Source organism: Phalacrocorax carbo, chromosome 2 (genome assembly GCF_963921805.1).
Source record: "Phalacrocorax carbo chromosome 2, bPhaCar2.1, whole genome shotgun sequence".
In the NCBI taxonomy this organism is placed as follows: Eukaryota; Metazoa; Chordata; class Aves; order Suliformes; family Phalacrocoracidae; genus Phalacrocorax; species Phalacrocorax carbo.
The window spans coordinates 127,598,962-127,626,725 of NC_087514.1; the positions used below are offsets into that span (position 1 = coordinate 127,598,962).

The following is a 27,764-nucleotide window of genomic DNA, read 5'->3' on the forward strand; positions in this document are numbered from 1 at the left end:
TCCACTGGGGAGCTGCAATGTCTCACGTTGAGAAGGGCCAGTGGTGAGAGGCTGTTAAGAGCAGTTCCTGCCTAGGAAACCCACTAGAAAATGATCAGTGTGTGATAACCCTGATACAACACTGAGATGCAAATGGGACTTCTGTGAAATGGTTCCGTTCCAGTTAAACTGGGATTGGTTCCAATGAGGTTGTTGGGACATTTGCTTATTACCGCCATCGGTCAAGAGAGGACAAATCTGAGGGGTGAAAGTGAATATATTCGTAGTAACAAATGCCAAGAGCCCCAGACGATATGAGGAGAATTTCCTGAATGTGGCCTTGGCTTAGGGAAAATCCTGGACAGGCTGGAGAGCTGGGCTGAGGGAAACCTCATGAAATTCAACAAGAGCAAGTGCAAGGTCCTGCACCTGGGGAGAAACAACCCCATGCATCGGTACAGGCTGGGGACTGACCTGCTGGAAAGCGGCTCTGTTGAGAAGGCCCTGGGAGTGCTGGTAGACAGCAAGCTGACCCTGAGCCAGCAATGTGCCCTTGTGGCCAAGACAACCAACAATATTCAGGGCTGCATTAAAAGGAGTGTGGCCAGCAGGCTGAGGGAGGTTATCCTCCCCCTCTACTCTGCCCTAGTGAGACCATATTTGGAGTACTTTGTCCAGTTTTGGGGCCCCCAGTTTAAGAGAGATGGGGAACTGCTTAAGCAAGTCCAGCGGAGAGCTACCAAGATGACCAGGGGACTGGAGCATCTCACTTATGAGGAAAGGCTGAGAGACTTGCGTTTGTTTAGCCTGGAGAAGAGAAGACTGTGTGGGGATTTAATCAATACCTATAAATATCTAAAGGGTGGGTATCGGGACAATGGGACTGGGCTCTTTTCAGTAGTAGTGCCCAATGACAGGACAAGGGGCAATGGGCACAAGTTGGAACACAGGAAGTTCCACCTAAACATGAGAAAAAATTTCTTTACCATGAGAGTGACAGAGCAGTGGAACAGGCTGCCCAGGGAGGCTGTGGAGTCTCCTTCCCTGGAGACATTCAAAACACACCTGGATGTGCTCCTGTGCCCCCTGCTCTAGGTGTGCCCGCTCAAGCAGTGGGGTTGGACGAGATGACCTGTGGAGGTCCCCTCCAACCACTACAAAATAAATAAAATAAATAAAAGAGAGAGGGACAGGCTGCATGGGGAGCACTGCCAGCAGCCCCACTGGGGAAGCAAGGATGCAGCCCATCCTCATCACTGGGACTGCAATGAATGCTTTGAAATCAGCTATCATTTGTGGCCTACATAAGCTGACAACGTGTCTTCATAGCTACTCCCCGCCACAGAGACTCTTATTTATTGCTATTATTATTTGGATTTGTTTTTCTGTTAGCAGTATTTGACCAATTTGTGCACAGTGGGCTTTCTTTGTATATTCTCCCCTACAGCTGCAGTCTTTTCTTTAAGAGGTTTGCACTCTATGAGGAGTTCAGCAGCAGGTCACAGACCTGGTTTACAAAGGGAAGGAGAAATAAACAACCAACTAAAAGAATAAAAAGACTCCACAAAGCTTTCAGTAACCTATGGACAAACTGGAGAGATGTATTTATCGGACTTAACTTTCTTCTTTCCCTCTTCCTGATCCAGCATCCTCACCTCATCTGAGGTCAGGCACTTCAACCATACCTGTCATTTTTCCTTCAGACTTGTTGTTATTAGATATTTAATGGGGTTAAGAGACAAGAAAGAAATTAAAGGAGATAAGAACAGGACATACTGCAGTTTGAATACATGTCACTGAGCTTTTGTCACAGGTGTTTGCACCATTCCCTCCCAGCCCCCAAACATTTTTCCTGTTGGGAAACTCTGTCCCACCATTAAACACTGTTTATGAAAGAGACACATGTGCATTCTTTTCCTCTCACAGATAACTTATATATTCTAAATTACTCATATGCTTTTTCATCATGTCTTTAGTATCTAACAGCACAAAGAAAACTAGCAGGGCTTCCTCCTTCTAGTTAATTTTATCACTGGCCTTGTTTCCTCCCCTGATTCCATGAACATATAGCAGAATTAGGCTGAAGGTAAATACAAGTAGAATTAAAAAGATAGAACAAAAGGAACCAGAAAGAAAAGGCAGAAAAAGGGATGTTTGATATTGATATGACATCTGAGAAAGACAGGAAGGGAAAGACACCTCTACTGACCCATGTTACATGATCCATGGGGGAAGATGTGGAGTATCAGCTGTTGCACTAGCAGGTAACACACCTTCGACAGCACACAAGTACCTGATGATGCCAGGCTCCTATACATGGTATATTGTTTCCCCACTGTACCATTACACATGGGTACAACCCTTAGAAATAATAATAAACCTTAAACAAAAAAGGAAAAGCTTAAAACCTAGAGTCAATCTGGAACACTCAATGAAATCAGAATGAAGGCTGGGGTAGAAACTAGACATTGGATGAAAACTGAGCATTCCAAAACCATCTCTCCACTGATAAACACCTCATCTGCTGTGCAAAAGAGCAAAGCCTGCAAACAAGCTAAACAATATTTCCGAAGGGAGTTTTTAACTTGAAGGCATTTCAGTGCCTATCTGTTTCAATGTATAGTAAGGAATAATCAGCACACTCAAGGGATGTCTCTGTTGAAGAATTTGCCTAATTTGCAAAAACAAGATGAAATTTCTCATCTACTCTTCTACACATTGAATCACTCTTAAAAAATCTCACTTTTTTTTCTACTTTTCCCATTTTCTTTTCATTTTAGCCCTCTTTTTTTCAGATTGACCCAAAATTCAGAGCACCAGTCTTTTCTTTTTCTCTACAAACAGCACTAAATGATTGTGTAAGATTAAACAAAAAAGGAACTAGTAAGTGACTTATACATGTATTTTTATATATTTACACACATATATGCATATATATATGCACATGTACATAAGCATATTGGGGAAAGAAGAACTTACCTATGTCCCAGGTAAGGGGGTTATTCTGTTCCATCTCCCTTTTCCCTATGACATACCAAATGCAGGCCATCCAGTGAGCAAGCAAGGCAAACATGGACATGAGAAGCGTGAGGACAATTGTGCTGTGCTGGGAGTAACGATCCAACTTCTGAAGGAGACGCAAGAGGCGTAGCAATCGCACAGTCTTTAGGAGGTGGACAAGGGAAACCTAGGAGAACAGGGAGAGAAGAGAACTTGTCAGCAGTTGACTTCTGTCGCACACTTCTCTTGCTTCAGTGAAAGGAAACTCTATCTCCTAAATCTCTGAGAATTTTTGCCCACTTTTCATTCAGTTACATAGCTGCATATTATGCTTAGACCAAATCTAAGACAGCAGAGAATAGCAAAGCAGATGCTTAAAAAAAAGTGTTTACTTTTGCTGTGTACAGACATATTTATTATTTCTGATTTAAACCAAACAAACTTGAAACACTGGGAGATCTGTCATTTTGTCTGTTTTTCATGTCTTCTTCTGGATTTAACTTAAAAATTTGTGTTTGTGCACAAATAGATCCTTCCCTGCTCTAGAAGACAAATATAACTGTCAAACTGACCAATGCTCATTTGATTCCAGTATGAAACCACAAAATAAACCTATTCAAGCACACGATGATATTCAGTTTCTGCTAACAGCCAAACAGTAAGACTAACTCATCTATGTATGAGAGGAAACCAGCTTAATAATTAAGCCTGGAAGAGGCAGTAATTATAGCAGATATTTTGAAGAACAATGAAGCAAAGAAGTGAGTGGAGGCTCAGATTTGTTCTTCAGATTTAAACCTGTGTTCAGGGGCCTGGGCACATATTTTTGCTCTGTACTAATTGAGAGTCCAGGAAAGCTTGTATTAAAACTTCTAATACTACTTCTCAAATTCCTTACCTAAAATACTATTGCCTTTCAAGTGCATGTGGCAAAATCAACACATATTCTGCTCAACACCCTAAGTATACATCAGTTTATGAAGTATATAGGCTCTGGCCCTAGAGGAGATGCAGCAATGCACAAAACAAGCACTCTCTGGATGACCCCATCCCCTCCAAAGCACCCTCCAACCTACATCCACATCAGAGTGTGCACAGCTCCCAGTTTTTCATGGAGTATACCTGGCTTATGTTTCAGCTGTTGGGCAGAGTTAGCAAAAAATAGGCAGATGAGGATCCCAAATATTTTTAATTTAATTTTTTGAAGATTAAATATGCATAATTTTCATTAACAGTAACCTTTTTTTAATCCTTCATTAATGAGACACTAGGATTAATTTCTGCTAGGTACCTGGCTGATACAGGATAAATCCATCAGCCAGAAAAATAAGATCAAAATTGACATGTCTTCCCACAGCCTTCCCAGACCACGGTAATGAGTTCTCTGAAAAGAATGTCTAAAAGCACAGTTCGATCAGCATCTTTTTGCTTTTGCTAATCCAGAATAATATGAAGCTAAGCCTTTCTGTTACCAAAACTAGTAATTTGAAATCTTAATTTTATAGGTGTCCATTCACTATCAGCCAGGTCCAGGCTGACCGATAAATTATCTAAAATGGGGTGTTTTAGAAATATTCACAAAGACTTAACAATTCATTGATTTTATTCCGGTCTCAGGGATTAAGTTGGTTGGAAACCTGTAAAAAAGAAAATAATAAATCTACAAACATTTTTTTTTTTTGCTGCTACAGTTTTGATAGTGCATAAGTAATTCTCCCATGAGCTTCTTCATGCAGTATTTACTGCCCATTATCTCATTGATTTTTTCTCAAGAACCTTTACATTTTTCTCAAGCACATAGCAGGGGAAAAAAGCAAATCAACAAAAACATGACACTTATTTAAAATACTTTGAAGTTCACTGCTGTCAGGAATAAGATCTGACATTAGAGCACATAAGCAGTTACGGGATCTTCTCTGATTTCTTTTATCCATCTTACGTCATCTACAATATGTCAGTGAAATTAGTTGTGGCTGTGGCCTTAAGCACCAGAATATCTGCAAGTTTGGAGCAGAAGGCTGCAAAATATTTGAAGGAGTTGCCATGTTTGCATTAATACAATATAACTATTAAAATATAGCAACTGCCTCTTTCTTTGTGGTAATTCATTTCCCAAAGCCTCCTTTTATTCTCTCTCATCAGCTTGTTTGAATCAAACATGGTTCTGTTGCACTCTTGACATGAAGGGGTCCCTCTGCATGACTGACTCTTCACTGTGTTGTAGTAATATATAAACATATGTATAATGATTATATATATAAAGATTGTACATGTGCTATGGCCTTTACATTGGAGCCTTCATCTTTACATGGATGCCTACGTTCTACCACATCACAACCAAATAATGATGACTTAGGTGAAATTATTACAAATTCTTACAAATAAGAAATTTCAAAAGGACTGTTAAAATAATAAGTGTGCCCTGCCAGTTATCACTTTTGACTAATTCTGGCTGTTTTTATTACGTCAAAGAATACTGATAGATATAAAAACAGCAAATCATATATCACAACATTCTTTTTAACCTGGAGACATGTTTCATTTTAAGGTCTAAAGACCACCTCATTTCAAAATAATTTCTGCAGAAATTTGATCACAATTGTAATTAATCATATATAATTGCACTGAATTTTCTCATTAGTCATGCCAAAAACACTTCTTGTTTTTTGTCCAGTCTGTCATTGGAAGACCTGAAATGCCATCAGGCAGCTTTCTCTTCTATGTCACAAATTTAGAAAGACAAAATGAGGAGTCAGCACTCGTGCTTGTGTAGATTTTGCTTTGCCCACAGATATAAAACCATCTAAATTTTCCATTTGGTTAATTGTTTCAGACTAGCTGGGTTAACCTTTTTCTGTCAAAATGACAGAGACAGAATTTTATCTAAAACTAAAACAAACTCAATCATAGCATAGTGCTGAGATGTACTGCGAAATAGTTGCTACAAACTAGTGATGAAATTCTCTGCTTGGAAGAATCATCTCCTATGGCAAAAAGGAATTAATAAAGAAGCATGACACATTTTAAGAAATGACTAGTGGCAGGGATCTTTAATAGTTTTTGTCTGCTTGGTTAGCTGTTTTTCTTTAAAAGATGATACTCCATAACCACCAATACTTAATCAGAGAGGAGCAAATTCAATCATTATCACTAGTGCTTAATGGCCTGTTTTTCACTTTGGCAGTATTTCACACCACATTTCTGCAGATTAAGGGATCCTTTATGCCAGATGAATACAAGGATGGAAGGAGCTGGGGTCTCAGCAGGCACTGAGGTTAGGCAGGAACATGCCTGAGGTGTCAGACATCCAAAGAGTTACCAATTTCGTGGTAGGGCAGAATACCTATAAGGTGTAAAGGCAGTAAAGCCAACTCATAAAGTTTCACTTTTTTTCTTTCAAAATATCTCCAAGGATGGCAAGAGACTCCACAGCTTTTTCATGCACTCTAACTTCACAAATCTCCAACTGGAGGATGACGTTTATGTGCCATACATACATAGGTATGTATGGCACTATACCTATAGCTTGCAGAATTTAGAGCATCCCTAAAGGTTTGGCCTTTGTGCCGGGGCCTGAACAGCAAAGGAATGAGATGCTCCCTGATGCCCCTTCTCACCGTTCTGTTGAGGCAACATCTGAGAGTCGATGGAGTGAAAATCTGAGAATAGACATGAGGAAATGGCTGATTAAATCATAAAGTCTGAAAACAGTGGAATGTGATTAACACCTCCCCCCGCTCTTGAAACAGTTGATAGTCTTTGTTATCTTGAGGATTATATTAACCATTGCCAAGTCATGCCACGAGAGGAAATATGATATAGTAAGGCACTTGGTCCCCATCGAGGAATCATACAGAGAACAAAACAACCGAGTTTGCTGGGGTGAATGCAGGGTGCAGGCTCCCAGATGCAAGTCCAACTGACTTGTTCTCAGTTACCAGAGAGAAGAGAGGGTTGGCCCTTGGCTCTCTGCTGTGTAGTGGTCTTTACCATAGAGCAGCTAGCTACCAAAGTTGGGCCAAAGCAAATGAAGGAAGCAGATTGGACCTTGCAAAAACTCTTAACGTATTTAACTCTTGGAGCATGCAGGGAGCTATGCCTGTCAGTCAGTGTTAATTATGAGATCAACATGGCTATATATTGTATATTAGTTAGGGCTTAATGTTAGGACTTAATCTATCATTAATTATCTAATTAAGGATCCACTACTAACAGAGCGAATTTTCAATGTCCCTGGATATTCTTAGTCACCATACTAATGATCTTATTAGGGAAAAATATTTAAAGGTACAACAGACAGGAGATGTGTATTAATCATATTATAGCAGCATTTTTAATATAATAATATTTTAACTGTAAAAATAATTATTGGATGATACTTTCAATTCCAGAACTCAGTAAGGAAAGCATATCAATCTTCCCATTTCATTTTCTCTTTGAAGGAAAAGATCGAACTTCGTTCATTCAATGAAAATTTCTTAGTGGAAATTAAAGCAACTGAGTAATGCGGGCTGTTTGGTTTTAATATGAGGGATAAACTGAGATAGTAATGTATTTAAATAGATTACCCACTGGTTATGAAAAACAGTGATTGAAGAATGTTGAATCATTAACTATCTGGTTTTGAAATCTACTGTACTAGCATCAGATTGATGGTTCTCAATGTAACAAATGGAGTGAAAAGGGAAATCATTGAAAGAAATGTTATAAAATGATAAAACTGGAGAGGATACCTTACATGGGAGGCTTCCTAACTAGTGTTTTCCTATGTTTTTTTTCTGATATGTTTCTATCCTATCATCTATGTACTTGCCTGTAACTCACATTTAATGAAAATGAGATTCAGTACATCTGTTCACAAAAGATCAAAATTCTGAGAATTAGAAAGTGGGCAGCTTAAAAGCCTAAGTCTCTTATGTGGAAAATCCACAAAATAGAGAAACCTCTGCCAACTTTTTTTTTTTCCTCCAAAATTAAACATTCTGATTTGGAGAGGGAGGGGGTGTTTAGGACTTTTTGTTTGGTTGGTTGGTTTTTGGTTTTTTTTCTTAGTAGATTCTTACTCTATTAAGTCTAATAGGGCTATCAGAAGAAAAACCTTTGTCTTCACATAAATAAACCAATACAAATGTAACTTATCATGATTGTGACATCACCAAACATTAGAGTCATACATTTTTCAAAGCAGCTTAAGCATTTTTTTCAGTATATTCCTAAAAAAGAGAAGTTGAAGCCAAAGCCAATGACAACTGTTAGGCAGCACATATTAGAAGACACAAAATTTGGTGATCATGCTGTAATTTTTGCACTAGAATACAGAGGTAAAGAGAAAGAAGATTCCCAGCTGAGTGAAGAATGATGACCATACTGACGATAGCAATGATTTACTTTACCACAGTAATAATTTATGGGTCCTGAAAAATTAATTGAACTTACACAGCACAGGAGAGCAAAAGCCATAGGGACATGTATTTGAGTACAGTAAGTAAAAATGAAGCTACCATAGGTGTGACTGTTTACAAAGTAAGGATAACTGAATTTAAAAAAGATGTTATATATGTGTCTTTCATGATAATGAATGGCCACTTTGACACCCAATCTTGTAATTCTTTCAATCAACATGTACAATTACATTAAATTAATCCATTCAGTGTCCAATGTGAAAATATACTACAAAGCTGAAAAAGACACCACGGTATTTTAGTTCATTCAGTTTTAGTCTCCAGATCTGGAAAAAAAACCAAACCAAACCAAAAACCCCTCTTGAAGAAAGAACAAATAAAAAAGACAGGTAATTACTTACCACAGTGACGTTGAAAGCATAAAGAAGATCAAAAGGAAGTGCAGCAATTAAATCAATGATAAACCAGGTAGTCACGTAGTGGATACAAATAGATCTTGCTTCAAATATAACTTGGCCAGACTTGCTGACATATGTTGTTCGAAAATTTAAAATAATATCTGCTTGACAAAGAATGAACAGAATCAGAGACAGTGATTTCTTGATTCCTGGGGATAACACCAAGAATCCACCATAACACTGACTGTATTGCATACGCACGGCAAAAACCAGATGAAGAATCTAATACAGAAACAAATAAAATACAGCGGTAAGAGTTCCACATACATAGAGTTAAACCAATTGTTGCACAAAGTTATTCTTTGAAAGGAGTAAAAAGAACACTTAAAACATTTAAAACTCACAGATTTCAAAGGGAACTTGAATTAAAAAAACCTGACCCACATTGTTCTTTAAACAGTATGAAATATTGGTACAGTATTTTTCTTAATGAAAAATGAGGGTACAATTGTTGTGCATAACACATTTATGTTTCTTTTGAGATAAAAAATAATTATTTAAAAAGTGCAATTGAAACTTTCTTTTAGTGATAACTGTTCAGCACAGAGAAGTATTGTAATCTTCAAGGATAATCACTAGTTTATCAATGGAAATGTGCTGAACTCGCTTGAAAAAAATGGCTTTTGGGCTATGGTGGAGATATGAATTGCTTGGTGGCTTGTGCATTTTGCATGTTCTTATCTAACATTCCAGGATGAGTGTCTTTCAATATGAGATATAGTTTTGACATGTCTTGCCAAAACACATTAACACTCAAAGAAAAGCTCAGGTCTTGACAACAGAGTCTCAATTATTTTTGTGTCCTACAAGACAAAGACTATAATCTGTCCTCGAGCTATGCACACATTTTCTACCAACATTACTGAGACCTACTTGTATAACTTTTACAATGTCAGAAAAGAGTGCAGCCAACCATCAAAGCTGGTGCTTTACAGCAAGATAATTAGCCCGCTGCCTTGGAAATTCTAATGCCTCATGTTGAAGACCATCTCATAAAAGAGAAAGAAGTGGTCCCAAGTCTTAGGAAGACATTCAGAGTGTGATTGACTTTTTTCTCATTAAAAAATAACAACTGCAGGGGGATGGTCTTGGCAGCCTGAAAGCCAGTGGACTTTCTTTAATGTCCAAGTTTTGAGAGGCAGCTTTCTAGATGCTAGTCCAGTGTGTAACAGACTTGTCAGCTGTGTTATTTGTAATCTAGGTAGCCTATTATTAAGTGTTACAAGGACGGAACAGAATTCCCTGGGCCCTTTGCCTCTGTCTATGGCAGCACCGACTCCTTTCTGTCTACTAGATGATGCACAAGAAGATATGCCTTCAGCTGCCTCTTCTACACACTGCTTTTGGAGGGAAGTGGCAGCAGCAGCTGCTTGGGGGTGGCTCCACACCATATACAGCATGGAGCGTGCAGATGTTTGGGAAGTGTTTGCTGCCTGAACAGATGTTTCTTACAGCCTCTGGGGAAAGGGAGTAAGAAATGCCAAATGGAAGCACCTACAAGTGAAATTCAGCCTCTTGCATGCCAGCAGGGTGAAGGTATAGGAAGATGGTGTCTGCTTCTCAAATGGAAATAAACACAGAATATATGTATTTCATAGTTTCAGTCTATTAAAGGGATTTCTTTTCTCTTTAGATGCAGATATTTCCTTTCCTCACAGCTAGTTTCCTGTGTGCTATGTAAACCTACTCCAATTCAGCACATTCTTGGAAAAAAAGAGAGTGACGAAGTCCTAAAAATTAAGCATACCTCAACTTTTTTCTCTTTATAATTAAAACATAATGAACACTAACAGTACTAGTTTTGTAACTTGCTTTTAATGCAAATCAAGTTAGAGCTAAAAAGTGGGTAGTAGTAGGACTACTAGCAGTGGTAGTAGATTCATCTGCTCTTGGTTTTGCAGGAAGTTTCTGGGGCCTGAGAACTTTTCTTCCTGCTATACACATCTGAGAATGAATGCCTAATTTCTGATACACCTTTTATTCTGCATTTTTCATTCAGTGTATGAGAACTGTCTGCAAAGACCAGCATGTATAAACAGACTCCCCTCAGAAAGCAAAATCGAAGGATAGATTTTCCAGAACATGGCACACAAAGCATTGCTACCACTAGAGCCGTAAAAGGAGCAGCGGGTGAGCTTTGTCTCATTTGCAAGCTTTTGTACAACCTAGACAGCAAAATGCAAAAATGAGCATTAAAAGACTTTTTTCCCATGATTTATTTGAAAATAAAAAATTTTAAAACTAAAACCTTATGCTTATATAGAACACTGAAATTGGAATAAGTAAATGTTTATGCAGCTCTCTTTAAATGAGCCAGATTTTATTAGGTCCTGGTTGTCAGGTATTTTTCACCTTTCCTGAATTTTCCCATTTATCAAGGAGATTGTTTTTCACCTTTTGTCATGTTTTCTTTTTTTTTTTATTGTAGTTTTTTCTTCTGTGCCATTACTTCTGAATTAAGAAGGCTTTGGAACTGACACGTTTCAACTATGTCACTAGTATAATGAGGACAGCCAACACATAGACTTAACAGTAAAGGAGAGCACTGTAAAGCAGAGCAAGAGAAAAAGTATCTGACCAGGTTCATCTTAACTGAGTAAATCACCTTGACATAAAACAATCTGACATGTTATAAAAGCTCAATGGAAAATGCTGCCTCATTGAGGGGGCATGGATTGCCACTAGTCTATATTAAAGCACTTTTCCAGAATTTTATTTTAGAATTTTTCATACTAAAAGAACATTAAAAATCGAAATTGTTTGACTCTTACTATACCAGGATAGCATTGGAGACTGGTACCTGCAGGACTCAAATGCTTAGGGCTGGTGTTTTCTATGTTTGGACCAGGCAGATCCAGTATTTTATAACAACTTCTTTTCATGCCTTATGAACACAGATACTAAAATAGGGCAGCCACACAATCCATGCAGAAATTACTGTTGAAGTCCTACAACAGAGTTCACACTATTGTTCTTGCAAAGAAGTTTGAAGATTAAATCCATCCGCCTACTAACTTTACACAGTTGCTTACACTTCATTTTAAATATAATGGAGTAGCTGACACTTGGACAAACCATTAACTCTTATCCAGGTTTGAGCAGGAGCTTTGTTGTGGTCACTCAGTATCCATGACAACATTTCCATCTTAAGAACAGTAGTATCAAACTTTCTTTCCTTTAATGTACTTGTAGAGATGCTTTCCTCCATGTTTGTTGTGATGTGCTGCTTGCACGTTGCGATGATGGAAGGAAGCTATGAAGAATGGATTTCTACATTTCTGGGGCACAAGGTGTAAGAACGTTTGCCTAAAGCACTTCCAAACTTTGATATAATGTTTTACAAAAATGTCAATTTTACCATCTTGTCTAATTCTACTCAGATTTGCACTGAGATACCCATTTTGTGGATTTATATTATGCTGAACCACAAAAGGATCTGATAAAATTCATAGCTTCTCTAAAAGTAATGTTTCATTCTATACACTAGGATTTTTCCTCTTAACTGAAATAACCCCGGTCAGGCTTCAAAGTTTCATCACCCTAGAGTTTTTCTTTAAGTTTTTGTAACATAATCAACTTATATAAAATATTAATTAAACTTCCATTTAATATGTAGTAAGAAAAATGCATGTTTAATCAATATCATTGCCATATACATATTTTCATATACGTATCTTTCACCCTTAAAGAAAGGATAATTCTGTTGCATATTTTTACATTTTTATAATTAATAAATATTAATAGCTCCCATTCTAAAACATTTTGATATTTTGTGTACTATTTTCAAATTCTTCAATGTGGATAGTAGAAATTATTTTTCAGCTATATTTCATCCTCTCTTTCACTTTTATGGCTGTTCTACTTTGGCAGTGAAACAGGCACAAACAATGAATGTATGCTTTTTTTGCAAGGACAACTTATGCCCACGAAAAGAGAGGCAGTTACTGAAAAATAACATCCATGCATATTACATAGGATGATAAACATAGCATCATAGGTGCCTTCAGATTCAGATACATACTGGTTGTTCTACAAGCTTAGTAATAAAAATACCTAACAGTTTCTAAAAAAATGATAACTACCTACAATGGGATTAGATGTTCTGTGGCAGTTTGGGATAAATTAGTGTTGTAATACATTTTAATGGGGGGGGGGGGAAGATATTTTTTACTAAAAATCAGTTACTGTTTGAATCTGGAAAACATGATCTTATCATACATTGACACTGTGAAAATATGAGATAATCTAAGATGTGCACTTGGAAGTGTAAAAGAAACTTTTTTGAAGACCCCAAATGTTTTATCAACATATATGCTTGGAACAAATTTTAAGCATGAACTAACATTCAGGACATTAAGGAAAACTGATAAGCCTTCCTACTTAAAAAATTCTAAACAAAAAACCAAAAAACTCACAAAATTGTAAGATATAAAATAACGCAGAAAATGTAACTGAAATGCAGAAAAGATCAGTGACTATCAAAATCAAAGTTTGAAAGTGAGAACAAAATGTACTTAAGTTTAAATGACTAACAAAGCTGAAGACATGTATAGAACACTATAGTCCTCCTGTCTTTTATTTTCTAAAAAGAAGAAAACTAAAGCTCTGGTTTTGGAATGAAGTAGGAAGATTTATCACTCTAAATGATGCTGTAGATGGTACAGAAGCTTATCATGTAACAAAGGAGGCATTAGACATTTCAAGGAGATTTTTGAAGACAAATTTCCACCTAATATTCTAAGTGGAACTCACTAAGAGACACTTTCTGAATCACCAGTATTAACTTTTAATAAAATCTCAGAAAATTGGAGAAATGCCAAGGAAATTGAATTATCCACAATAATTTAATAATTTAGGGGGTTGGGGGGGTGAGCACTGAAAGCGATGATCCAGAAAACAATAGATTTGCTAATCACAAGAAAAGCAGATCATTCTGGCATATATATTAAATGTGTAGCGATAAGAATACATGTTAAAGTATAATGCTATAAGTTCTTGGAGGGTGTGAAATCAACACACTCCCTTTTGCTAAGAAAATTATGTCTTTTTGATACAGCTATCAGACTACTGGATTGCTGCAGAATACTTAGATGTGCTCAAGTTATTTCATCCTGTATCATTGTAATTTGAAGGTCTGCATTAACCAGAATGAGAGACCACATAAATCAAAAGGTGAACCTGGCTTTCTGCTCAGTTTCAAAAGGTTGTTCCTGTTGCTAGAGGATTCATCTTGGCTGATTAAGTTCACAGTGATACGGCAGTTTTTAACAAAGAAGATAAATGACTATGGCCAATCCAAATCCAAACATAAAATGGGTCAAATATCTCCTTATAATAAGCAAAACACATCTAAGACCCAAAAAGGAAAAAAATATCTGTAGAAGGGAAGATTCTGACTTGGAAAAAAATGACACCAAAAGAGATTTCTAATAGCTAAGAGTGTCAGTATGGGCTCAGCACAAAGCTGTCGCAGAACCCAGAATATCACCTGTGAATAGAAAACCGTTTGTGCCTTTGGTGAAACAACCGCAGGCATACAACCCTAGCACCCCACACCTCAAGGCAAAGGAAAACACAATGAGAATAATTACAAAAAGATATCTGGACTTCACTTTACATGATGTTATATATTCAACTTTCTTGGTTTACTCAGCTCCAGAATACTAACAGGAGAACTGACTTGTCTTCACCCACGGCTAGCTTACCCTGGGCAAAATAAGCTACCCTAGGCAGACATTGACTTTAGGTAAACTAATTTTGGAAATCAAACATGACTTAGTATATGCGGTAATGAACTCACATCGTTTGGATTCAAGTTAAATGCTCATATAACACAATGTCATACTAAAGATATCTAAGTTAACGTTCAAGCACAAAACACATATACAAGGACTTGTAACTTACGTACATGTGGCAAATATATATATATATATTTACATGGGCTAGGGAGAAGAAAGGCAGGTTTGACTTTCTTGATCATTCTTTGCAGCACTGAGTTACTCTGTTTTTCCCTTTATTTCATAGTTTTAGGGGGAAAAAAGATTGGTTTGCGTTTCTCCCTACATGTTCTTTAGGTAGGCTACACTAAGACGGGGTAAAGTAAGATCTTCTCTTCAAGCCTGTTAGCCATTATATGCAACAAGCCAGGAAGAAATTTTGTCCCCCACTGATACACTACTGAGGGCAAAGAGAAGTGGCAGAAGGAGGATCAGCACAGAGAATGTTGGATCATTCATTTGAGGTATCAGAAAAGATTTCTTTAGGATGCATGCCACATCTGAGTCTGGAAAAGAATTACTTGACAGGTTTCACTGGCAGTAATGTTTTATGCTGTCCTCTGAAGTTTGAAGCTAGACAGTCTGCTATGATCATTTGACATATATCAGTTAACCTATACACTGCCAGTAGTGAATCTATGGTATTTCTGACCGTTTGATCTCTGCCATTCCCTCCCTTTTACCCATTAGAGTTGAGTGTCCTAAATTAATTAAATCTTTGTGGGAATTCTAATTGTTTTGGCACAGTGTTGATCCTTCAAATTTTTCAAGATTTAGTGTAAAGTCTTAATACAAAGTGACCTAGACACATATCCAAGGTTATCTGGTTCCATGGACTGAGGTCTTGCAGGTTGTAATTGGTTCATGCTTTAAGAACTAGTTTTCATTCAACAAAATCCTTAGGCTAAACAGAACATATAAGTAGAATCAGAGATATAAAATTTTAGATTAGATAACCAAGTAGTCTTAGCTGGCCCTGCATTCTTAAAGCTACAGAAATGTTCTGAAATTTTCCGTAATACAATTAAGATGTGAAATTAGCATGATTTCATATGGTTCATAATGAGCCAGGAGGTCAGTTCAGCTCCACAGTTGCTTAGTAGAGCTAATTGATTACTATTCACATTTACAGATGAGCATGGTAGCACCAGCCACATACATAAGTACTTCATGTAGTTTTGCTTGATATAGGTAAGAAAGAAATATAAGGATATTTACATCACTAGTATTTTGAAACGTCTCATCCTCACTTGTCTCAGAAACCTCCAGTGTGTAGTTATCAAAGTTAGAAAAAGGATTTGCTTACTTATTGCACATTAGCATTTGAGAAACAACTAAAGCTTTAACAGAAAAGGAGATAAATGCTTGTTTTAAATTCCCCTAAGCCATCCAGTACACCAAAGGCTTATCAATGTGCATATGGAATTCACTGTTCAAGATTGAAGAGATTAGAGGTTTTTCTGCACAGCACCCCTTTCTGCCTTCTTATCAAAGCAATTTAGGACAAAAGCCCCAGATAACATTTATACATATATGGAAAAAATTGAATAGGAAATGGTAAGTGCTTCTTTCTGCAACAAACTCATTAGCTAAAAATCCAGAGGGAGGTAGGTGAGTGTGATCCATCTTTTATTTTGTGACAGCTTTCTGAGCTATACTTGAGTGTAAACAGTTTCTTCATCTAGGCAACCCTATTTACAGCTTAACTGCTGTGCTAAAGTACTTACTGAGAAAGCTGCAAAGGAAAAAAATTAAAACAGAATTCCTGAGGCAAGAAACTTCTAAAAATACAAAAAAATGTTTAACGTAAATTGAGAAATGACCATTTCTCCTGAAAGAGTTTATTATTTTTAGGAATTACATGTTACACAGTCGTTTGGGGATTGATGTTTAAAAACTGGAAGATTAACTTTTGTTTTTCTTTTTTAAAAACAATTGTTTTGCTCAAAGTCAACTAGAATGGTAAGCAAACTGAGGTAACAAAGAGTAGTTGAACATCAAAAAACTGTACAGTAACCTATTCTGAAAGTACTTGTGGAATATTTAGTAAGTTATAAATAGTTTGTGAATTTTACTGTGCTTCTACCTACCAATGAAACTAACTTGTCAAAAAAAAAATTTTGAAAATTCAACACAAGCATCAATACTGTAAAGCTTTGGAGATTCCAGACAATGAAGGGCAAAAATTTCACAGATTGTAGTTGTAAAACAGCAAGAGGGATATTTAACCTCTGAGCAGATTGTTAAAGCATACATGAAGTGACTTTAATATCTTTGGACAATTAGGGGGACAAAAGTTTTCTGCAGGAGTTATACTTTACTATATTATCTTTAAGTATGCTCTAACAACAAACTTCAACCTGTGCAAGCTTCATACTTAAAGCTGTATTTGATATGTTTGTTTCAGACTGGGACAAGAAGTACCATCCCTTTCCTGTTTCAGCAGCTCTCATAACACAGATCATTAACAATAAGCATGCATTATTACTACAGAAGAAAATGCTGAAGTTATCCCAGTGCAATTTTTTTCCAGGTAGGCTGGAAAAGCATAATTTTAAATGATCTTGCAAGCTACACACATCACGCCACTTGCTCAGGAAAGCAGAATAGGGATGTAAATAATGTCTCTGACATGAGCAATGTCATTAAAAAACTACCTAAAACTAAAGGAGGAATAACAGCAGACGATATCAAATTGGTTGACTCAACTAGATTCTGTGCTGAAACGCAACACACACATATCTAAAGTATCACCTTTATATTTGATGTAGAGAGGAAGGAACGGGTGAAGCCTCTGTATTCTTGTCTTCACTATGAAAGAACTAGGATCTTATTTTAAGTTAGATAATTCAATATCAGTTAAAATTAGACAGCAAAAAGTCAGAGTTCAAGTGAATTAAAGACCAAGATAAAGTCTAGACCATCCTACTGACTTCGAGAAAGGCCCTTAAGTCATATATAAAGTACAAGGTGCCTTTTTTCCACAGATTTGCCATGTTTTTGTGTAGATACACCTGTTTTGTTAACAAACAGCCATGGATTTTAAACCAGCCTTGACCTGTGTTGCAGACCTTTTCTCCTTCCCTGCCTACTGCTGTGCAGGTAAGCCTGTGACCTTAACAGAATCTGGGTGCGTCAGTCCGCAAAGCAACAAGTGCTTTTGCTGCTGTCAAACACAAAGATGAACCTGACCTGGCAACACTCAATAGGGAAAACCTAAGATCTCCAGTTGGAACAGGTTTGGAACAAGCCATCAGATCACCTGCACACCACCCACCCCACCCCCCACCTCCAAAGATTTAAATAAACCACTTTTTCAGGTATTTCAGCTCAAATTTCCACACCCAGGTCATGTAGAATCACTTAATATTAATTAAAATTCAATGGCAAATCGATGGCTAATCACCCTCAGGACTGCTCTGTCTAGTCTTCCTAGGCAAATCTCACACCTCCCTATCCCCTCACCTTCTCTTTTACATGCCTGCTGCTTTCACCCCACGTCCCCCAGCACTGCTGCACTGTTATGTCTGAACGTGGGATTCTGCTCCTCACACCCTCTGACCATGTGCGCCTGTCGATGCAGTTCCATTCTGCTTTTCCAGCGCTGCTCCTCCTTCCCTCTAGCCTGCAGACCTACCCTTACCAACCCCACACAAGGTAAACCAGAAGCCCTGTTAGGCACTAAGACCCTAAGATGCATGAAGAGAAAATAAACAGTGATTGACCAATCTTTTAAAACTATTTGGTACAATCAACCTGAAACTTAAACCTTGACTCTAATTTATCTTCTGTTTGGATCCCATGGCTAACTAGCTCAATCTGCATGGATTCTCTCAGCCTATTGTTTCCACTACTGATAAGATATGGGCACACATACCTTTCTTAAAAAAAAATAATTATATCTCTAAAAATCTTATGAAGTTACACTGAAAAAATAAAGAAAATTCATTTTTACAAAACAAAACTCCAGTTGTTTCAGCTATGAAAGTGTTTGCATTAAAAATTGTTAATCTACATGCAATCGGAGTTCCTAATTTATTTATATATTTTGTCCCAATTAAGCTTTTACACAGTATCCACAGCAGTAAATCAGAAGGCTGGGATCACCATTACCCTAACGTCTTCTGAGTTTGCAATTACCGTGGCTATATGCTTTTGTGATATTTTCCTTCAAAATTTCTCGAGCCAATACCATGATCTAACTGAAAAGCTCTAACCTATTCCTTTCCTTATCAGAGTGATCTTATGGTGTTTACTCTCCTGTTGGTGACCCTTTTCCTTTTCACAATCTTCCAGTGTGAAAATCCATGCCCTAGCTATGCTCAGTTCCTATGAAAAGACAACTTATTTCATAGCTGGGCATAAATGAGCTGGGAACCCTGAGCAAGTCCGCAGGGTTTTGGAACCATTTGGTGACCTCTCTTGAATTAAAGCTCTGTAGGACATCACATCCTTTACCAAGACATCCCTATCTAGATGTCTGCCATGTACATGTTCACACACAGACACATCCACTCAGTGAATTGTATGAAAATATCAATTTAAACTGGTGTTCAACAAAGGGAAAAAAAAGATTACATTAATGAAAATGGAGGTTCTACTTACTGCATAATGCAGGTTGCAATTCTAAATGATACAAAAAGAGTGAAAACCATAAACTGATATTCACTAAACTATCACATTAATCCTTAAGATGTTTTCCAGAATAATACTCCTTTTCCAATTTTGAAGGTACAATACATGTTTCATATATTCTCAATTTCTAATCCCTGTTAAAAAATAAAAAAAAGAAATAAGAAAAAGAAAAAGAAAAAAGAAGAGATAATCCAGAGGTAAAAATGTATATGGTAGCCAGCTGAACCTCTTTACCCATAAACAGGATTATTTTACCTGAAGCAGTTGATTATCCTGTGCCAATATATTTTTTTCTCTTTAGGCTTGATTTTTTAAGAAAAAATCCTGCTGGGATTAGACATATGATCAAGCTACAGCAGAATAACAATTTAGGATTAGTCAGATGATTAAATAACTGCCCATGGCACAATTTTAGATTGCAGCAGATGCTAGGTAATATAACTCAGTTTACCTCTTTTACTGTGAACTAAATGAAGGTGAAAAATCCTGCACCTTTAGGGCAAGTGGTATACATATAAGCAGTAACCAGGGGATTGGGTGATGCATGATTTCTTATTAGACTACAGTAATTCAATCCTGTGCTTGAGACCTAAATGATTTAGGTATATTAACCCCATTGATTTTCAGAACAGACAGTTTCCTACACCACCTCTCTCTTCTAGAAGGTACAACTAGCTCTTCTTTTATTTCTTTTTTATTTTTTTTTTCTTCCTTTATGCGATTTTACTTTGATTGTCTTTAGCTAGCAATACTTTCCCCAAAGTCCAAGCTCTTTGATCTATCTGAGCCAATGTTATTTAATTATATCTGGATAATGGTATTAGAATCTGTTCAGAGAGCTTTTAGGAAAGACTCCAGGAAATATAAGTGCTATGTTCTTGAAGAACAATTTATCTGCCCCCATATAACTCTTGTTTTTTGTATTCTGCTGCTATTATAAACCTAGATGTTCCTAGTAACAAATGGAAGTGTGATTTTTGAACTCAACATATCCCCTCAAAATGTTTATTACCACAATCAGCTTGATGATTTTCTTTTAGATGCTGACATGATAAGGTGAGGGAGATGATATTGGTTTTATATAGGAAAGTAATGCTTATTTACCCTTGTTGCTTAAGAACCTGGGCTATTATGAAGTTAAATAAAGTGTACAAAAAAAAAAACCCAACAGAGATTTAGTAACAAACCCCCTAAATGTAGGAGGTTTATATAATCAATGCACAATATAATATATATTACATAAATAATAATAAATAACAAAATTATAAGTCTTTGTAACAGCCAGTTACAGCTGCTGAAGAAAAAGCATTTTTTATTATTTTTAAGAAAGATATAACAAATAGTGAACAGATACTAAGTAACAATCAGCATAAACTACTGAAGATTTTACAGGAAAATCTAGACCTGTAAGGGAGAGAGAAAGAAATCACTTGTAGCTAGGATGAAGGAAAATTACAGTTTTACATGTATTAGGAAAGAACAGCTAATCTGCAACTTTAGTTCCTTTGTACTAGTGGCACCCCATTATGAGAGAAGCTATTAATCTTGTAGAAAAAACAGATGTATTCAATAAATCTTATCTAAGTTTAGAATGGAGCAGCAAAGCATGGTTGTGTCATATTGGATGTGAAATTACAATCCAGTGCATCCTAACTAAGAATCAGCAGGTAGTAATGTTTTAAACCAGTAGTACTAAACACTTAACAAGATGTCACTTCTGCTGGCTGATGAAAAAATACAGAAAAGAAATATGTCATTTAGAAGCCATAGATGAGTAAAGTTGTGGGTTCTCCTTTCTATGAGGTCTTTGAAAAAGAGCTGATGTCCTTCAGGAAAACATGTTTATGCTAATATTAGTAACTGGATTAAATATCTTATATTTAGGATTGAACTAGATTGTCCAAATTTTTCTTTATCATAAGAATCTTTATGAACTGAGAGGTCTTATAAAACTACATATAACTGAAATCTCAGATGTATGGTGTTGACGTAGGTAAAAGCGAGAAGGAAGGAGCCAGTCCAAATTTTATGCTGCTAGAAATTAAAGAAACTATGTATCCCAAGATACAAAGTGTAGGTCCTAATGGACTTGAAATTTAAAAAGGAATATCAAAAGCCACCATTTTACCACCAGGATGGCATTTTGTTAAGTAGAAAAATTTGTTCTCTTCCACAGCTTAAACAGAAAAAAATCTTACTGAGTACCATGATCATTAAAGAGAAATTACTTAAAAGGATTAGAATTAGTCCTTAAGCAACAGTACATTTAAGATGGTAAAATCTGGCTATGAAGTATACCTCTCTGTCATATTTTTCCTTGGGTGCAACTCCCAGTAATGTTTTCTCCTAGCCATTAACACTTCAGAATATTTTGGAAACAACCCCATTTGGCTTGTGTCTGTAGTCACAGAGGTTGGGAACCTCATTTCAGAGACATGTTATACCTCCAGTCAAAGAAACTCTTTTATAGAGGTCTTATCTCAGCAACTGGACAATTATCATTCAGATGAACAATGGAAACATAATTTAAAGCTACAAATTCTTAAAATCTTCAGCACAAGGATATCACATTCGTGTAATATGATGGACCTCTGAAAAAAAGCTTCTGCTGGGTGGAATGAATGTAATTCATAGGCTTTGTTCTGTTAATGTCACCATTGAATACATTAAGCTGTTTTACCAGTCAAATTTCTCCAGTGAAAAGAGTTTATTTACAATCGGACACCAAGATGGTCGTCACTGTACAGCACATGAGGAGTGGCACAGTCCCTGTTCTAAGGCAGTGCTATGATGTATACTCTCAGCCTTGCTCCATTACAGTTTGACAAATTGACAAGAAGTTTAGTAATTTTAATGGAGCAAGGTCTTTTCTCAAGTATGACGGATCACAGCAGAACTGATTCCCAAAATCCATCTGTAACTGACAGACTGATTTGCTCTTACTTACTATTTGTTCTTACAGTGGACGGTAATGGGATACTGAAGTCATACCCAAGTGGAAATACTGCTTTACTTGGGTAAGCTATCCATTAATATAAAAACCTGAAATCTGAAGGCATTAGTGATTTGAATGGCAATTGTGGTAACACAAGTCACTCCCTCCTGGAGTATAGTACGGTCAGTATTAATGCAGTAGCATGGCATGCTCTACAAAACACCACACTTAGACTGCTGTACCCATTACTGTGGGCATGCTGAGACACACAGAATGACCAGCACACCAATGTTAAAACAGATGTTTTAATCGCAACTCTTTACTGTGCTAAAAGACCATAAATTTGAATCCCAATATCATGAAACCGAACAAAAGACCACAAACTGAATAAAGAAAAAGCCACGTTCTTTTATCTGCTTCCTTGATTTTCTGCCTCTTGGGTTCACCTTTTCAGGCTGGTCTCCTTAACTATGATGGTGTTAAGCAGGGACTAGCTAATCTCAGTTCTACAGAAGCTGATATGCCAGAAAAGCATCACTTTTCATGACCTTCACAATAACATACTAAACACTGGGAAGATTTTTTTATAAACTATGCTCTGTCTTTTTAAAACAGACTCAACCCATGAGCATATTGAGTAACTATATTATATTGACTTTTCTACAAAGGAAGACACAGACTTTGGAGTCTTGAAAGGAAAGCAAAGAATTCAAAATTAACTTCTAGCTCTGCTTTGAAAAGAAGCTAGTATTGGTGACCGCAGAAGTGTGGAAGTTTCTACATGGGTCATTTTCTTAATAGAATCTGCAGGACTATGGCAGAAAGAAGCAATTCCAAAGAATGAAGAAACATCAGTCATATGAGTTAACTTTTCACTAAATTCAATGTGTGTGAAGCAAAGGTAGTTGTAAGGTACTTCATGAATAGAATTCACTTTACACAGATGCTGGAGACAACAATGAAAATATCAAGCAAGTAAAACATTCAGTGGGCAACAGGGCAACTCCTTAATGCACTTAACATTTTTGACCAATTCCAAGGAGGAAACCTGAAATATTTTCTCAGAAATTACCTCATGCAGCTTCACAACAATCCATGTATATAGGACATTAACCATAAATCATAAAAAAATATGAAAAAGACCACATACAAGCTCACAAAAAATAAGGTAAACTATAAAGCATCTAAGTATTTCCTTGGAAATTACCTAGATAGTTAATTAAAAGGCTTTAAACTTATTGGAAAATATAGTGTTGTTTTACCATTGTGTTACAGGATACTAATCCTAAATACAAACTTAGTCCTGTTATAGCTATAGTGCAAGTCAGTCATACTCCATATAATAGGGTAGTTTTAACTTTGTACACCTTTTGAAAGGAAACATAGCAAAGTGAAAATCACGTACAAAACTATTACTACAGCATTTCCCAATATGTGGATTCACTATAGGTGAAACAAAGATTTTTCAGACTGTTGGTTTCTTTTTTTTTTTTTCAAACAGCACCACAGTTCAAACAAAAAAGATGAAGAGTCAGTTCTTAAGTGCCCTTCACACTCTTAAGTGCTCAGAAGCCTGTCACTCCAACGTTACAAGTCTCATTGCGATATAGGAAGTAGGAAAAAAATCTGTCTGGAGAGATTCATGTAGGGCAGCTGAGACGTGGAACAGTGACTATACTTGCCAGAAGAACAGATGCAGAATATCTTGACCCAGCTATAAGCTGCCTACAAAGCTCTCCCCAGAATAGTAAGTAATTACATATGGTAAATGCTGCATATTCAAGCCTTTACTCATGAGGTTCCCACCATCTTACACATGTTTTTTAAAAGGCTTTTACCTTGCATAATCCATTTGCTTTGTTTTAGGTATTCCTTCACAAAATCAGATTTCAGAATGGAGCGTGTTCAGTACTTTAAGTACTTGTTTCTTGAATTTTAACTTTAACTTTGATGGTGCATGGCACAATACACAAGGAGCCCTTCTTGTAACCACTTCACCAGTAGTTGAAGTCAATGTAGTTCATTTTGGCCTCAGGAATGTTCAGGTGAACAGTTTTATTGCCTTAACTGTAAGGTACTTCCCAACTTCAGGAGTAGTAACATTTTGGGGCAGTGATTTCTTAAAACTTTGGTTAGACCTACAAGCATACAGGTTTTCATTCTATGAGAAGCTGGCTAATGATGTCTGACAATGACATCACACCTCCACAAATGAAGAGAAGGACACAGCAGAGGAGTACAAGTCATATTTTCAGTGTGCCTCCATTATTGTAACATTTATCTGCATCTATGGGAAGATACAGAAAAATTTTGTGGAAACGATCACTTCTAAGTTATTCTGGCTTATGCTTGTCTCCTTTATGTCCAGGTGGATGTTTTCGCGTGTGGAAACAGCATCTTGTGTGCAAACTAGCATCTGGACTCCCTACAAGGGTATGTAAGGATGGCTATTGGAAAAAATTCTAACAATATAGTGGTATTGCCAACTCCAGTTTGACAATTTGAGTGAGAATCTTTAGGAAATTTATTACTGCTTTTCAACAAAAACATTTTGTACTGTTTATTCACATTACTAGGTAATCCATAGTCCACAAAAAATTTATTATGACCTTCACTCCCTAATACTAGGTGTATCAACAATGTCACTCTATCCAGTTTCGTGTTTTGTTCATATCAATCTCACCTCTCAGATGAGACCATTTCATGCTCAGAGATAAACTCAATCCACTCCCTTGGTGTCTACGTGAATTTTAGCATATTAGGGGCTGAAAGCACACTTTCTAAAATATAGTTCAAAACACTGCCATTTCCTTTCAAAATGCACAGCTCCTCTTAGATGCCAGGTCCCCTAGACACAGATATTGTTTTGCATGGCCTTCTGTGCACTTGCAAAGATATGAAATGAAAATCATTGTAATAATGAAAAAGAACATGAGAGAAAAAAATGAAACAAACCTTCTAATTTAAAGCAACCTAATAAAATCTATAGCATTTAATACTATCTCATCTGATTCAAACAAATTTTGCTTATCATATATTATTTTCAATACAATAATATGCACACTTGAATGAATGTGTAAGTCATGAATGATGATATGAATTTCTACTGGGTTTGTATAATATTTTAAAATCTCTACATATTAAATATATGAGACTCAAGAGCTTCATATGATTTAAAACAGTTTTGGAAAGATTTTGAGTAATTTACATTTGTGATAGACACTAATGGGCCAACAAGTCTCTTTAATCTATAGTATCATGCAACACACATCACAGCTTTAGGGCTTCTAAACATGGTGCTTTTAAAAACTGAAATAGCTGATAAAACACTTTGTTAAATAGTATTTAACAAGAGAGAGATATACACATACAGAGAGAAGTGATCTTAGTAACCATGATTAATTTTCTCTCTTGAAAGTGCAAGCCATAGATAAAATCCTCAGATGAGCGTGTGGATGTATGGATGTAAGGATGCGTATGGGTTTTTTTTTCCCCAGATAGGCAAAGGAGCACGTTGCAGAAAATCACTTGAAATTACTGTTACCAGTATGTTTATAAAGAGTATAATTTTATACCTATAATTATTATCCAGGGTTCTCCATCTTCTACTAGAAACTGAATGATCCACAAAGAGAAGACTAAAAATAAAAGTTAAAGGTCATTTATATTTATAGTTCTTCTCTCTATAGTTGTTCCTGGCCACATTAGGAGACAAAATATTCAGACACCTTTGATCTTCTCCAGCAAATAATGTATTACTATTACTCTGAAAGCCTATGCATATTTTCTCTGAACCATTGCATTGATTTCAACTCCTGTTGAAGGCATCCTATTCAAATAGTTCTGTGAGTGAGTCTGAGCATTTAGCAATAAAGTATTGATATTTTTTTCAGTAATGTTACTTTCTTCATTAAGGTGTTCAATAATGTTTTAAGAATAAAAAAAAAGAGAGAAAATCTGAAAACTAGAATGAAAGTTACAGAAAGAAAAGCACTACACATGATAGTTAAAGAAGAGTAAAAGTTATGCAATCAAGAGGCTATTACTAATAAAATGGAATGAACTGGTCTCCTAGTTTTTCTCCCCCAAAAAGAGAAAACATTACTTTACAAATATATTGAAAAGTAACCAAGATTCATCATGCTTCTTAGTTTCAATAGGCTTTAGCCACCCACATATACCTGTCTACAAATGAAGGATCCAGCTACTGCCTATGCAAATTAAGGGGCATAAACTTTGAAGTAAATAGTGCAGTAAAGCAGGTAATCTGATGCACCAGATGAAACACTTTCTAAGATAATTTTTTAATGTATTTGATTAAATACACTGATGTTAGAAAAAAATTCTCTCCACCTCTTTATGATTTTAAGTTACATACGACAGTCAAAAAATTCTAAAACTAAACGAGTATTAAACTATCATTGGATAGAGGAAGCTAAGTATTTATTTACAGGGGAAGGTTAGAGAAAGTTTACACACATTACAGAGGACAAGAAATCTGAAAGTACACATAAACATCACATCAAACAAGTTATCAAAGTGCTGGCATATACAGGAAACATCAAAATAAAACTAATTTTAACTTAATTTGAGAAGCCTTAATTGTATTCCCTCTGCAATCTCTTCCCAAAAGACATCATAAAATGGGTTGTTATTATTATTTTTGATCTTGTTTATGTTTTAGATAACTTTCAAGGCTAAAGCAGTTAAACCTCTAGTTAGATGTGTTCTTTTCTTGTAATTTAGTTCAGATAACACTCCTACTTGTAAGCACCCCAAGTCAGGAGAACACTTCCATATGTATTTTTATCATGCTTAAACATATGCTGAATCACAAATTGGATAAGCCTTAAAGATTTTTTTTAACCGATAGAGTTATTCAAACTCTTCTGCTTAAAGGAAAACCTTAGCCTCTACCCTATTATTTCCCTTGAACTGATGAGCAGACATCTCTCCCTTTTCATTGTTATGTCTCCACTCCCTTTGACAACAGATAAAAATGAAAGGAAATATTATTCTATATTCTGAGAAATCCAAATAAAATCAAAGCAGATAAACTCTTTTTTTTTTTTCCAGTCCATGATCACAGAGCTGTAACACATTTGATCCATGATTACAGAGGTGTAATACAGCTGAAGGCCCCATCTTAGACAGATCTCCCTACTGACTTTTTGAGGCAGCAGCATCATAAAAAGAATTTTACTCATTGCTTCTCATTGACTTTTCTCAAAGCACATAGATCATCCATCAAAGATGTGATTGTCAGAGCCACAGTGCGACAATGCCCTGAAACTTATGCTTAAATTTATGCATGCTGTCAATCTTACACGTGTTCCAAGACATACATATTCATTCAATATTTTAACGGACAAGGGACCATTAAGATGCAACTCTAAACACACTATTTTCTTTAAATTCACTGCAGAGATTTAAATGCAGTATGAGAACATCCTGAAAATACTCCATAAACCTTTCCCCAAAGCCGCAAATTTAAGACAGATAAAAACTTTGGAAATAATAATTTTGTGGAAAATGGAGCCATTATTGAAACTGTGGGGGAGGAATGTTGGTATGCTAC

At 36.3% G+C, this 27,764-nt stretch overlaps 1 protein-coding gene across 1 annotated transcript in view; it reads right to left on the reverse strand.

The window, feature by feature from the left end:
• The window catches only part of KCNH8 (potassium voltage-gated channel subfamily H member 8), a 166,019-nt gene that overhangs the window by 74,338 nt on the left and 63,917 nt on the right, over positions 1–27,764 (reverse strand). The window contains exons 7-8 of the mRNA XM_064441809.1: positions 8,783–8,940; positions 2,959–3,166 (exon numbers count right to left, since the gene is read on the reverse strand). Coding sequence (XP_064297879.1) covers positions 2,959–3,166; positions 8,783–8,940 — 366 coding nt within the window. The remainder of the gene's footprint in view (positions 1–2,958; positions 3,167–8,782; positions 8,941–27,764) is intronic.